Below are 14,506 nucleotides of genomic sequence, written 5' to 3' on the forward strand. Positions count from 1 at the left end.
AGGGAGCAACGCCTGCCCCTGGTTGCCCTGCAGTTGATCGTGGGATTAAGCAAGACGCGGGGTATTTATGGGGCTGGTGGGTATTGCTCCAGGTCTTGCCTTAGCCCTAGGAGACTGTTGGGACATTGCTGAGGTCATTGCCTAACTCTGCCCTCTGTATTCCCTGTCTGTCATTCAGCAGGGCCGGGCGGGCGGGTGGAGGAATCGCAGTGCTTTGACAGAGTGGTTTGCTTTGCGTCTTTAGGGTGGGGTAGGCAGGGTGGAAGCAGCTCAGGCCACATCTTGTGCACTAGCCTCCTTGGGCTACCACAGGATTCCCTCCCCCATCCCCCATCTGCATCCCCCAGACCTCTTCAGGCTCCATTCCCCGGCCTGGAATCTTTTTTGTTGTTGTGTTTGGTCATGGGGGCCTGAACTCTGGGCCTGGGCGCTGTCCCTCAGCTCTTCAGCTAAGGCTAGCGCTCTACTTGAGCCACAGCGCCACTTCTGGCTTTTTCTGCTTATGTGGTGCTGAGGAATGGAACCCAGGGCCTCATGCATGCAAGGCAAACACTCTACCACTGAGCCACCTTCCCAGCCCCTCAAGCCTGGAATCTTAAGTCCTTTGTCCCCTGTCATCCTCTCTCTCTACTTCTCCCTCACAGTCCATGCTGTGAGGGCCCAGAATGTTCTTCCACCTGGGGAAATCTTTTCACCTGGAGGATGATCCAGGGAAGTTGTAAATTCTAGTAAAGGCCTGAGAGGGCACATGTTCTTCATTGTGTATGTGTGCCAGTATGGAGACTTGAACTCAGGACCTCACCATCTTGCTTGGCTTTTTCACTCCAAGCTGGTACTCTACCACTGAGCCACAGCTCTACTTGCAGCTTTTGGCTGGCTTAATGGAGATAAGAGTCTCACAGACTTTTGCGCAAAGGCTGGCTGTGAACTACGAGGCTCAGATCTCAGCCTCTCGAGTAGCTAGGATGACAGGCATGTACCACCAGCGTCCGGAGGGGGGCGTGTTCTGCAGCCATGTTCTTAAATTCTCAGGAAGTAAGCTTAGGTGACAAAGAACCGGCTCACGCCGGGAAGCAGATGAACAGAACGGACGTTCACGAGCTGACAGGCACCACAGCCCTCTCGCCTGGTCTCTAGAAGTCACAATGCTTCCTCATCTTACCACCAGGAGACACTGGGGACAATAACCACAGTCCCCCCCCCCCCATGTCCCTCTGTCAGGAGCAGTCAGTGGCCACAAGCTAGCGCCTCTGCAGTCCTAACTTGAGAGGTTTTAGAACCCCGCCGATGCCCGGAACCCTTCCCTCATCCACTCATCCAATCCAGCGGCTCAGCCCCTGCCACCCACACCTCCAGCTCATTCCCCCAGCTCTGTAATAACGCTCCTGAACACCCAGCTCTCCTTGCAATCACACCACACGTGAGCGAGAGCGAGCACACAGGCCCTGCAGCGGTCCGCAGCTGCTTCAGGGAGTGCCTCGTCTGGACACCCAACGGGGCTGGTTAGCATCCCAGTGCACACGCAGGAGCCCTGGCCAGCAAGAGCCGGCCACCGTGGCCTCCGTGAGGCCTGTTCTACACAAACAGGACTCTAAAATCACATGCCCATCACCCCCATGGGTCATACTCCATCCCTCAGGTGGCTGGTGCACGGGGCTCTCCGGGGGCTAGACTGCCAGGGGTCACGAGGAGGTGCCCACGACCCCTAACTCCCCTTCCAGACCTGTCCCCTCCCCTCTCCTCCTTGCTCCATTCCCTCTGCTGTGGCCATTCACCTGCTGCTGCTGGGAGCCACTGTGGGACCTGGCCGGTGCACTCTCCAGCGGGCCGCGTTTCCCAGGCCAACTCCGGTGCATTCTCAGCCTTCCACTCAGCCTCCTTTCAACCTAGCCTCCCCCTTCAACCTGGCCTCCCCCTTCAGACCTCCCAGAACTTTAAAATGCCTGAGTTGGAGGGCGTGGGTGGACTCAGGGAACACACTATTGAACCCTGTTTTCTTTGGGATTCCCCACAAAAAGCCAATCCCGCAGGGGGAAGGAATCGGAATCCTTGTTTGGGAGCCCTGACTGACTTTTCTGCAGGCCGTGGCCTGGGGCTCTCTGCCGGTCCACATTGTTCCTGTTTCCATGGTGACTGGAGCTTCCTGCCACCTTGTGTGGCTCTAATCCTCCGGGGCTGGGCCAGGCTTCCCTGGCAGCCAGAAAGCCGTAGCATTTTGTCTGGAGGCCAGCTAAGGCGGGAGGGGGGGTGCAGGGGTTGTGCAGCCAGAGGATCGCTTGTGAGGATGGATTCACGGAGACAGGCTGCGTCCCGTCCACCTGCGCACTCGGAAGCAGGTCTCCCAGGCCTCTCTCCAGAGAATCCCTTCAAACTGCTCTTTTATTTTTGTGCTGGTACTGGGCCTTGAACTCAAGATTTGGGCTCCAACCCTTACCTTTTTCACTTAAGGCTGACATTCTCCCACTAGAACCACACCTTCACATCTGGCTTGTTTTCTTTTTTTTTTCTTCCTTTTTTTTTTTTTTCTGGTTCATTAGAGAAAAGTCTCACAGACTTTCCTACTTGGTCTGGCTTCAAACTGGGATCCTCAGATCTCAGCCTCCTAAGTAGCTAATGAGATGACAGGTGTGAGCCACCAGCTCCTGGTTTGCCTCTTTTTTTTTTTTTTTTCCAGTCATGGGGCTTGAACTCTGGGCTCTTCAGCTCAAGGAGAGCACTCTCCACTTGAGCCACAGTGCCACTTCCGGTTTTCTGGTGGTTAATTGGAGATAAGAGTCACGCAGACTTTGTTGCCTGGGCTGGCTTTTAACTGTGATCCTCACATCTCAGCCTCCCGAGTAGCTAGGACGACAGGCATGAACTACTAGTGCCCAGCACCTCTGTTCTTGATTTGCTATTCTGATACCCAGCTCCTCAGAGCAAGGCCTGCTCCCTCTGTAGGGCCTCCTAGAGCCCCCAAGCATGGCTAGTAGGAGTATGGGCAAGCACCTTTTCCATCCTAAGCCCTAGCATGTCCTTCTGAACCAGGGGCACTGCTGAGGGACTGGCCAGGCTAAACTTCTCCTCTTTGGGGAAGAGGCTCAAAAGGGTCTGACTGAGCATCAGCCTGAGGCGGTGCATCTGAGCTCCCTGCCAGTCGGGTCACAGGGCAGAGCCACAGCCACCCCTCCCATGAGGAACAAACCCCAGCCTGAGCTGGGCCCAGTTTGCACACATCTGTAGGTTTTCAAGCCCAAGCTGTGCCAGGGAATCTACAGATTCCTCCCACTTAGCTGAGAGGAAATGGTGCATGTACACACATGTGCACGCACACATATACGTGTGAGTGCGTGCACACCGATGCATATGTATGTGTGCGTGTGCATGCATGCCCGTGCATGTGTGCTTGGAGACAGGTGCACATGAGGGTGCTTTTCCCTGGGTGAGGAGAGAGATGGGTGTGTCTGGGTGAGTATACATGGGAGGACATGGAAGAAGCAGAGCCCCAGCCCACTTTCTCCTGCGCCCCAATAACTTGGCCTCTGATTGGCTTATTCCTGACTTAGAGTGGTTCTGAGAGGCAGGACCTAGGGATGCCAGGAGGTGACATTCACAAGAGGCAGCACAATGTGGAAGGAGGGACGTGGCTGAGGGTCAGGGAGGAGCTGAGCCGTGGGGGTGGAGTGAGGGAGGCGCGGCGTGGACGCCAGGTCCAGCAGGGACCAGCTTGCGGAGGGCCTGGGGCGGCCGGCTCTCGGTGGTCTGAGCTGCCGCGTCTGGCTGGTGGTGAGGAGGCACCTACCTGTACCACGCTGGGTGGGAGCTGAAGGCCTGGAGTCATAGGTGGCTGGGTCCTGCGACCGGGGCGTCATCCAGGGCCGCCTCGGTGCCCGGCACAGAGCCCGCGGCGCCCGCGGCACCAAGGCCCATGGTGAGGAGGATCTGAAAGGAAAGGGCTGTGGGAGACGTGCCTGGGCCCTGGGGCAGCATGGAAAGGGCCTCAGGAAGCAAGCAAGGACGCTCCACTCCCCAGAAAGGAGGTCTGAAAAGGCAGCAGGACGCTGGCCAGGAAGGCCCGGACCCAGGGCCAGTGAGGGCCACCCGCAGGCCCGGGTAACCCCAGAAAGGGCATCAGCAGGCAAGTGTGTGTCAGATGTGGGTGAAAACCGTCAGGGGGTCCTGCAGGATGGAGGATTAGAAGGATGGACCCCAAGACAGGGCCAGGCAGGGTTAAGGAGGTCGCTGGGCTTGGAGGTGAAGGAGATCCTAGCCTGCAGGGTGACTGGGTGGTGTAAGGTCACCCCAGGGCTGGACGGAGGCTCGCGTCACAGCCTCCTGGTTTTGTCCCAACCTCCCTGCATCCTCCTCCCCAACCTCAGGGCTTTGGGCTGGGCTCAGTCCCACACTTCTGGAGTCCTCAGGTATGGGGTAGGGCTTGGGACAAGTCGGGGTCACACACAGCATGTGGGAAGAGAGATGGCCATGTGGGAAGGAAGAAAGGAAGGGCAGAGGAAGCTAGCGTGGGTGGGCGCTGGGCAGCCTTCCTGCCCTTCCCTGTGTCATGAGGGCGAAGGTGCCCGCAGGAGAGGTCCAGCTCCAGACCAGGGAGGGAGGCACAGGACCAAGGGACAACCCGAGTTCCAGAGGGTGGGCATGGGAGATGGAGCCCTGGAGGGCGGGAGCAGGCAGGGGAGGAGGAGGGTACTATAGGAAGGAGGGAGGACAGCAGATGGGGGAGTGGGAGGATGCTAGGAGGAGCAGGAGGGAGGTGCCAGGAGAGGGGAGGAGAGCGTGCCAGACAGAGGAAGAGGGGAAGCGCCAGGCAGCAGGTGGCAGACGGGGGAAGGCAGGGAGGTGAGGGGCAGGGAAGTGAGGGGCAGAGGAAGGCCCAGGTGGGGGACAGAGGGGACGGCTGCAGCCAGGGAGGAGGCAGAGGAGGTGGGCCAGAGCTGGGTGGGACTTTGCCAGCCAGGGAGGGAGGTAAGAGGAAGAGGTACCAGGTTGGAGCAATGCCAGATGGGGTGGTAGTGAAAAAAGTGGGGGGCACACCAGAAAAGGAGGAGGGGAGAAAAATGCCAGGAAGGGAGGAAGGGATAGGCCAGATAAAGGGAAGATGCCAAGCAGGGTGAGGAGGATGCCAGGGGGGAGGGGGATTCCAGGCAAGGAGTAGAGGGGTGACAGGCAGAGGGATGAGGTGCCAGTCAGGGGAGGAGGGAGGAGGGTACCGGGCAGGGGAGGAGGGAGGAGGAATGCCAGGCAGGGGAGGAGGAGGGATGAGGGTACCGGGCAGGGGAGGAGGGAGGAGGGATGCCAGGCAGGGGAGGAGGAGGGATGAGGGTACCGGGCAGGGGAGGAGGGAGGAGGGATGCCAAGCAGGGGAGGAGGATGAGAGTACAGGCAGGAGAGGAGGGATGCCAGGGGGGGATGAGGGATGAGGGTACTGGGCAGGGGAGGAGGGATGCCAGGCAGGGGAGGAGGATGAGAGTACAGGCAGGGGAGGAGGGATGCCAGGGGGGAGGAGGGAGGAGGGATGGGGTGCCAGGCAGGGAGGAGGGATGGGGTGCTAGACAGGGGAGGAGGGAGGAGGGAGGAGGGATGGGGTGCCAGACAGGGGAGGAGGGAGGAGGGAGGAGGGATGGGGTGCCAGGCAGGAGAGGAGGGAGGAGGGAGGAGGATGGGGTGCCAGGCAGGAGAGGGGGAGGGGGGAGGAGGGATGGGGTGCCAGGTGGGGAGGAGGGAGGAGGGAGGAGAGAGGGGGTGCCAGGAGGAGGGAGGGGGAAGAGGGATGAGGTGCCAGGGGAGGAGGGAGGAGGGATGGGGTGCCAGGGGAGGAGGGAGGAGGGATGGGGGTGCCAGGGGAGGAGGGAGGAGGGATGGGGTGCCAGGCAGGGGAGGAGGGAGGAGGGAGGAGGGATGAGGTGCCAGGCAGGGAGGAGGGATGGGGTGCCAGGCAGGGGAGGGGGGAGGGGGAAGGAGGGATGGGGTGCCAGGAGGAGGGAGGGGGAGGAGGGATGGGGTGCCAGGCAGAGGAGGAGGGAAGAGGGATGGGGTGCCAGGCGGGGAGGGGGAGGAGGGATGGGGTGCCAGGCAGGGGAGGAGGGAGGAGGGATGGGGTGCCAGGAGGGGGAGGAGGGAGGAGGGATGGGGTGCCAGGAGGGGGAGGAGGGAGGAGGGATGGGGTGCCAGGAGGGGGAGGAGGGAGGAGGGATGGGGTGCCAGGAGGGGGAGGAGGGAGGAGGGATGGGGTGCCAGGCGGGGAGGAGGGAGGGGGGAGGAGGGATGGGGTGCCAGTAGGAGGGAGGGGGGAGGAGGGATGGGGTGCCAGGCGGGGAGGGGGAGGAGGGATGGGGTGCCAGGAGGAGGGAGGGGGGAGGAGGGATGGGGTGCCAGGAGGAGGGAGGGGGAGGAGGGATGGGGTGCCAGGCGGGGAGGAGGGAGGAGGGATGGGGTGCCAGGTGGGGAGGAGGGAGGAGGGATGGGGTGCCAGGCAGGGGAGGAGGGAGGAGGGATGGGGTGCCAGGCAGGGGAGGGGGAGGAGGGATGGGGGTGCCAGGCGGGGAGGGGGAGGAGGGATGGGGTGCCAGGCAGGGAGGAGGGATGGGGTGCCAGGAGGGGAGGAGGGAGGAGGGATGGGGTGCCAGGCGGGGAGGAGGGAGGGGGAGGAGGGATGGGGTGCCAGGCGGGGAGGGGGAGGAGGGATGAGGTGCCAGGAGGGGGAGGAGGGAGGAGGGATGGGGTGCCAGGTGGGGAGGGGGAGGAGGGATGGGGTGCCAGGCGGGGAGGAGGGATGGGGTGCCAGGAGGGGGAGGAGGGAGGAGGGATGGGGTGCCAGGAGGGGGAGGAGGGAGGAGGGATGGGGTGCCAGGCGGGGAGGAGGGAGGGGGAGGAGGGATGGGGTGCCAGGAGGGGGAGGAGGGAGGAGGGATGGGGTGCCAGGCGGGGAGGGGGAGGAGGGATGGGGTGCCAGGCGGGGAGGAGGGAGGGGGGAGGAGGGATGGGGTGCCAGGAGGGGGAGGAGGGAGGAGGGATGGGGTGCCAGGCGGGGAGGAGGGAGGGGGGAGGAGGGATGGGGTGCCAGGAGGGGGAGGAGGGAGGAGGGATGGGGTGCCAGGCGGGGAGGAGGGAGGGGGGAGGAGGGATGGGGTGCCAGGAGGGGGAGGGGGAGGAGGGATGGGGTGCCAGGCGGGGAGGAGGGAGGGGGGAGGAGGGATGGGGTGCCAGGAGGGGGAGGAGGGAGGAGGGATGGGGTGCCAGGAGGGGGAGGAGGGAGGAGGGATGGGGTGCCAGGAGGAGGGAGGGGGGAGGAGGGATGGGGTGCCAGGAGGAGGGAGGGGGGAGGAGGGATGGGGTGCCAGGCGGGGAGGAAGGAGGGGGAGGAGGGATGGGGTGCCAGGCGGGGAGGATGGAGGGGGGAGGAGGGATGGGGTGCCAGGCGGGGAGGGGGAGGAGGGATGGGGTGCCAGGCGGGGAGGAGGGAGGAGGGATGGGGTGCTAGGAGGAGGGAGGGGGAGGAGGGATGGGGTGCCAGGCGGGGAGGGGGAGGAGGGATGGGGTGCCAGGCGGGGAGGAGGGAGGAGGGATGGGGTGCCAGGCGGGGAGGGGGAGGAGGGCTGGGGTGCTAGGAGGAGGGAGGGGGGAGGAGGGATGGGGTGCCAGGAGGAGGGAGGGGGAGGAGGGATGGGGTGCTAGGAGGAGGGAGGGGGAGGAGGGATGGGGTGCCAGGAGGGGGAGGAGGGAGGAGGGCTGGGGTGCCAGCAGGGGCGAGGCGGGCCGGCGGGCGGGAGGCGGCCGGCGGTCGCTCACCTGCTCGGACCGGCCCGGAGGCGGCCGCCCGCCCGCTCCTCGGTGCTCGTCCGCCGGCGCAGGCGCCGCCGCAGCCCCGCCGAGCGGGGGAGGCGCAGGGAGCGTCTGCAAAGAGCGAGCCGCCCGCACCGAGTTAGGGACCGGAGCGGAAGCGCCGCCGGCTCGCCCGTCCGCGCCGCGCGGCCCGCGGGCCTGGCGGACCCGCCCCCCCGCGGCCCTCCCGCCCCGCCCCGCGGGGCCGCGCGGCGCGCCTCGCTGCTCTGCCCACGCGCTGCTCCGGGCGCCGCGGGGCGCGCACAGGTGTGCACACGGCGCCCCTCCGCGCTCACACCCACGGCCGGGCACACCGGGCCTCGAGGCCTGGCGCCCCCGCCCCCATGACGCCCCCTGGCCCCTAGGCTGTGCACCCCCCATGACGCCCCCCTGGCCCCTAGGCTGTGCACCCCCCATTACCCCCCCCCCGCCCCTGGGCCATGCACCCCCCCCATGACGCCCCCTGGCCTCTAGGCTGTGCACCCCCCATGACACCCCCCCCCCCGCCCCTGGGCCATGCACCCCCCATGACGCCCCCCCCACCGCCCCTGGGCTGTGCGCCCCCATGACGCCCCCCCACCGCCCCTGGGCCGTGCACCCCCCATGACGCCCCCCCACCGCCCCTGGGCCGTGCATCCCCCTTGACGTCCCCCCACCGCCCCTGGGCCGTGCACCCCCATGACGCCCCCCCCACCGCCCCTGGGCCGTGCACCCCCATGACGCCCCCCCACCGCCCCTGGGCTGTGTGCCCCCCATCATGCCCCCCCAGCTCCTGGAGACCTGGCACCTCTCCCATGACGCCTCCCCATTGGCTGTGCGCCCCCCATGACGCCCCCGGCCCCTGAGCCATGCAGGACACCCTCCCAGGGATGGCGGTCTCCAGCGAACCTCTGAAGGAGTCCCTTCCCATCCTAGGGCCACTTCTTGCGGTCCCCACTCAAACCCTCAGAACCTGGCTGTCACCGGCCTCAACCCCAGCCTTCAGAGTCCAAGATCAGACCAAGACCAGAGAGAGCGAGCAGCCCACTTGGAAGGGCAGCAGCAGGGGAGTGTAAGCCCCCTAGCACCGGGCCAGGAGGACCGCGGGCCCAAGGAAGAGACAGGAGATCAGGGAGCTTAGGTACAGGCAGAGGCCAAGGTTGTATGCTGCCCACAAGACCCGCCCCCCATCCCTGCCCCCCCCCCCCCCCACACACACACAGCAGAGGTCAAACAACCCTGCTCCCTCTGTAAGCATCTAAGTTTCTGGTCTGGACTGTCCTGACATGGTGGACACAAACTTGCAGCTTTTCCATCCACTGTCTTATTTTTATTTTTGCCAGTTCTAGGGCTTGAACTCAGGGCCTGGGCACTGCCCCTGAGCTTCTTTTGCTCAAGGCTAGCCCTCTACCACTTGAGCCACAATGCCGCTTCCAGCCTTTTCTGTGTATGTGGTACTGAGCAATTGTACCCAGGGCTTCATGCATGCTAGGCAAGCACCATACCGCTAAGCCACATTCCCAGCCCCACTATTGTGTTTTTAGTTGCTATGTTTTATCATTGTGTGTGTGTGTGTGTGTGTGTGTGTGTGCCAGTCCTAGAGCTTGAACTCAGGATCTGGGCACTGTTACTGACATTTTTGCTCAAGGATAGCACTCTACCACTTGAGCCATAGCTCCACTTCTGGCTTTTTTGGTGCCTAATTGGAGGTAAGATTCTCATGCACTTTCCTGTCTGGGCAGGCTTTGAGCTAAGATCTTCAGATCTCAGCCTCCTGTGTAGGTAGGATTACAGGCGTGAGCCACCAAATCCTGGCTCAGGAACTTCTTATGCCTGGGCTGGCCTTGAACCATGACACCTTGATTTCCAACTCTGAAGTAGCTAAAATTATAGGCTTGAGTCACTGCTCCCAGCTAGGTAGCTCATTTCTTTTTAGTCCTGAATGGTTCCATTGTATAGATCTACCACAGTAATAATTATCTTTTAATAAATGTTTGCTTGCTTATTTTTCTATGTAATTATCATTCAGACAGCTCCAAACTCTTGGCTGACTCTTAAACTCTTCTCAGAGTATTTGGCTTCAACAGTCTGTTCTGAGGCCTTCTGGTTGTCCTGTGTTGGAGGGTCTCTTTGTAATAATCTTGAGAATTCCTTTCACTTCTCTTCTGTTCATTTATTCATCTTTGTGGGCATTATCTCTTTTTTTCTATTTTTTTTTGTCAGTTATGGGTCTTGAACTCTGGGCCTTGGCTCTTCAGCTCAAGGCTAGTGCTCTACCCCTTGAGCCACAGTGCCACTTCTGGTTTTCTGGTGGTTAATTGGTGAGAAGAGTCTCACGGACTTTCCTGCCCAGGCTGGCTTTGAACCGTGATCCTCAGATCTCAGACTCCTCAGTAGTTAGGATTACAGTTGTGAGCCCTAGGCACCCGGCTCGAGCATTAACTTAAACATTGGAATTCAATGGTAGGCACAAGGAACCAGAGTTTCTGCCCCCTTGGAATTTATCACCAAGTGGGAGAGACAGACAAACCAATAAGGAGAGTATATGGGTGTTTATTCCAGGTCTGCAAAACTGGTGCTAAACTCAACATTCAATCAGTACAGTCTGCCACATTAACTACTAAAGAAAAATCACAGGATCCCATCAACAAATGCAGGAGGCCTTCAACAATTTCCAACAACAATAACAAAAATGCTCAGAAAGAAACAGGGAGAGAGGGAGCTTCCTCAACCCCACAAAGATGTCTGTGCGTCACCTTGAGCTGATATCACAATTGTAACAGAAGGAAGATTTTCCCTCTAAGATCAGGAAAGGGCATGAATGTCTATTTACAATACTTTTATTCCTTTTGCTGCTAGAAGTTGCAGCCAATGCAATAAGGCAAGAAAAGGAAACAAAAGGCACAGAGACCATGAAGAAGAAGTAAAGGGGTATGTATTCAACACCATGATTATCTACATAGCACAGTTCAGTAGGGCCAGGCATGGGTGGCTTAGACCTATAATTCTAGCTACTTAGGAGGGGAAATCAGAAGCCTCATGGCTCTAGGAAAGCCTGGGCAAAAGTAACATTCGCAGCATAAAAAACTGAATGTCAGCCGGGTGCCAGTAGCTCATGCCTATAATCCTAGCCACTCAGGAGCCTGAGATCTGAGGATTGTGGTTCAAAGCCAGCCCAGGCAGGAAAAGTCTGTGAGACTCTTATCTCCTGAAAGTGGTGCTGTGGCTCAAGTGGTAGAGCACTTGCCTTGGGCTGAAGAGCCAAGGGACAGAGCCCAAGCCCAAAGTTCAAGCCCCATGACGACAAAAACAAAACAAAACAAAAATCCAAAACTGAATGTGGTGGCTTACACCATATATATATATATATATATGTAAATATATATATGTATATATATATATATGTAAATATACGTATATACATATATTTATGACTGTCCTGGTCAAAAAGTGACACCCTATCTCAAAAATAATCAGAGCAAAAAAGGCAGGAGACATGGATCAAGTGGTACAGTACTGGCACTGTGAGTGTGAAGCCTGGTGACCCCTAGTGCTGAAAACAAGAAAAGAAGAGGGAAAGGAAATCCCAGGAAGTTTACAAAAATCTTCTTACAACTAATTTAGGAAAGGGTTATAAGAGGATACAAAGGCCAGGCACTGCTGACTCATACCTGTAATCCTAGCTACTCTGGAGGCTGAGATCTGAGGATAGAGGTTTGAAGCCAGCCTGAGCTGGTTTCCAAAAGCTGGGAATGAAGCTGTGGTTAAAGTGGTAGAGTACAAGGCTTGAGCAAAGGCATCTCAGAGACAGTGTCCAGGCTCTGGCTGTAAGCCCCACGAGCAGTTCAAACAAACAAAAAAGAATATAAAAATTCCTTGTATTTCTACATCTTAGCAGAATTTTGTGAATTTTGGTGACCTAGTGGACACTGAATCAAAAATGTAATTCCAGCCAGGCGCTGGTGGCTCACGCCTGTAATCCTAGCTACTCAGGAGGCTGAGAGCTGAGGATCTCGGTTCAAAGCCAGCCTGGGCAGCAGAGACCGTGAGACTCCTATCTCCAATAAACCACCAGGAAACCGGAAGTGGCGCTGTAGCTCAAGTGGTAGAGCGCTTGCCTTGAGCTGAAGAGCTGAGGGACAGCGCCCAGGCTCAGAGTTCAAGCCCCACGGCGGACCAAAAAAATAACAAAAACAAAAAAATGTAATTCCATGTGCAACTCTCGGTAAAATGGAAATACTTGGTGCAAGTCTAACAAAACGAGTGCAGGATGCAGCAGTAATGAAAGGTGAAGAAACATGAGCAGAGAGACAGAGCAAGCTAGCGGGAAAAGGGTTTCATGTCGCAAACATATTCATCCTCCAAAAACGCATGCACAGGGTTAAGCCAATTCTCATCAAAATCCCACATGTTTTTGTAGGAAAAAAAAAGAGAAAACTATTCTAAACTCGATATGAAAACCAGTGCCAAAGAAATGTGTGTGTGTGTGTGTGTGTGTGTGTTGGTCCTGGGGCTTGAACTCAAGGCCTAGATGCTGTCCCTGAGCTCTTTCTGCTCAAGGTTAGCACTCTACCACTTGAACCACAGCTCCACTTCTAGCTTTTTGGTGGTTAATTAAACATAAGAATCACACCAATTTTTCTGCTTAGAAATGGCTTTGAACCATGATCCTCATATCTCCGCCTCCTGAGTAGCTAGGATTACAAGTGTGAGCCACCAGTGCCTGGCTTGGACTTTTTTTTTTTTATTGCATGCATGGGGCCCTGGGTTTGATTTCTCAGCACCACATAAGCAGAAAAAGTCGGAAGTGGTGCTGAGGCTCAAATGGTAGAGCATTAGCCTTGAGCTGAAGAGCTGAGGGACAGCATCTAGGCCCAGAGTTCAAGACCCATGACCAACAGAAAGAAAGAGAGAAAGAAAAAAAGAAAGAAAGAAAGAGAGAGAGAAAGAAAGAAAGAGAGAGAGAGAAAGAAAGAGAGAGAGAGAGAGAGAGAGAGAAAGGAAAAGGTAGGAAGCAAGCAACAGGAGTTACCATAGTCTAAGCTAAAGCTTAATGTACAGCCACAGCCCTCAAGATCATGTGTCATTGGCAGAGGGACAGACACACAGATGAATGGGACAGAACAGAAAACCCAGAAATAGGCCCAAGCAGATACGCCAAACTGAGTTTTGACAAAGGTCCAGAAGCAATTCAGTGGAAGGAAGATGACCTTTCAGCAGTCAGAGCTGGCACAACCAGCCATGCACAGGAAACGCAGAACTGCACCAAACTCATCTCATTAAAAAAAAAAAAGAGGCTGCGAATGGAGACAACGTAAGTGGCTAAGCTAAAACCAGGAAGCATGGACACATTTCACACAAGAGATTTTCATCTTTGGAGAGTTCCTAGACTTGGCTGTGTGCTGGAGGCTCAGCCTGGACTGAGCTACTTGGAAGCTGAGAATAGGGGCATTGTGGTTGGAAGGTCACCCAGGCAGAACGGTTATTTATTTATTTGTTTTTGGTTGGTCGTGGGGCTTGAACTCTGGGCCTGGGAACCGTCCCTCAGCTCTTCAGCTCATGGTTAGCACTTTACCACTTGAGCCACAGCGCCACTTCCAGTTTTCTGAGTGGTTTATTGGAGATGAGTCTCATGGATTTTTCTGCCTGGGCTGGCTTTGAACTACGATCCTCAGATCTCAGCCTCTTGAGTAGCTAGGATTACAGGCAGGAGCCAGAAAGGTTATTGAGACCCACTTCTTAACCCATAGCTGGGTGAAGTGGCACATTCCAGTCATCCTGAGGTATGTGGGAGGCTAAGATCGGGAGGTTCTAGGCCAGCCCAGGGAGAAGTCCAAGAAACTACTACCCTACAGAAGGGTAGCTGGACCTGTTGGCATAAGCCCATGATCACACTGTGACAGGGTCCTAAGGAAGGTGAATCAAAGCTCAGACACATGTTTGATGAGATGTGAGACCCTGTCCTAAAAAGCAATGAGTGAAGGCCAACTGCCAGTAGCTTCCACCTATTCATCCCAGCTACTCAGGAGGCTGAGATCCGAGGATGGCTGTTCAAAGCCAGCCTGGGCAAGAAAGTCTGTGATACTCTTATCTCCAGTGAACCACCAGAAAACCAGAAGTGGTGCTGTAGCTCAAGTGGTAGAGCGCTCGCCTTGAGCTGAAGAGCTGAGGGACAGCACCCAGGCCCAGAGTTCAAGCCCCACAACCGGCATGGGCAGTGTGCATGGGCAGTGGCCACGAGACGCACCTGGCCGAGCCGCACTGTCAACTGCTGGCGCGGTGGAGACGCAGTGGAGCTGGGTGGAGACGCGGAAAGGCAGCTGGCATGCAGCTTGACGCACACACTGCTGGAGATGCAAATGGTGCAGCACTTGGAGGAAGAACTTGGCAGTGCCTTAGAACACACGTTTGAACCCAGCGTCTGCAATCCTGGGCTTTTATCCCAGGGTAATGAAATCTCACATTCAAGCAAAAACCTGTAGCTGGGTGTCCACTGCGGCTTTGGTTACAGATAGCCCTGAACATTTACCATCCCCACCCCCCTTCAGTGGCTGGATGCTGTACACCCACAGCGTGGAACGTTACTCAGCAGTTAAAAGGAATGTGTTCCCAACACACACGACCCCAGGGGGGAAATCTCAAAATAATCAATAGATTATTTTAGTCTTGGGAGTTAATTGAAAGTGTGGGGGGAAAAAAGCCAATCTCAAAA

General features: G+C 57.7%; 1 protein-coding gene across 1 annotated transcript in view; it reads right to left on the reverse strand.

The window, feature by feature from the left end:
- Smarcd3 (SWI/SNF related, matrix associated, actin dependent regulator of chromatin, subfamily d, member 3) overlaps window positions 1-7,832 on the reverse strand; it is a 33,282-nt gene extending 25,450 nt beyond the window's left edge. The window contains exons 1-2 of the mRNA XM_042677178.1: window positions 7,783-7,832; window positions 3,782-3,921 (exon numbers count right to left, since the gene is read on the reverse strand). Of these exons, the coding sequence (XP_042533112.1) occupies window positions 3,782-3,820 (39 nt within the window). The 5' untranslated portion in view covers window positions 3,821-3,921; window positions 7,783-7,832. The remainder of the gene's footprint in view (window positions 1-3,781; window positions 3,922-7,782) is intronic.
- Window positions 7,833-14,506: the final 6,674 nt, after the last annotated feature.

The sequence above is a fragment of the Dipodomys spectabilis genome, unplaced genomic scaffold, assembly GCF_019054845.1.
Source record: "Dipodomys spectabilis isolate Male_0828 unplaced genomic scaffold, ASM1905484v1 ptg000034l, whole genome shotgun sequence".
Lineage (NCBI taxonomy): Eukaryota > Metazoa > Chordata > Mammalia > Rodentia > Heteromyidae > Dipodomys > Dipodomys spectabilis.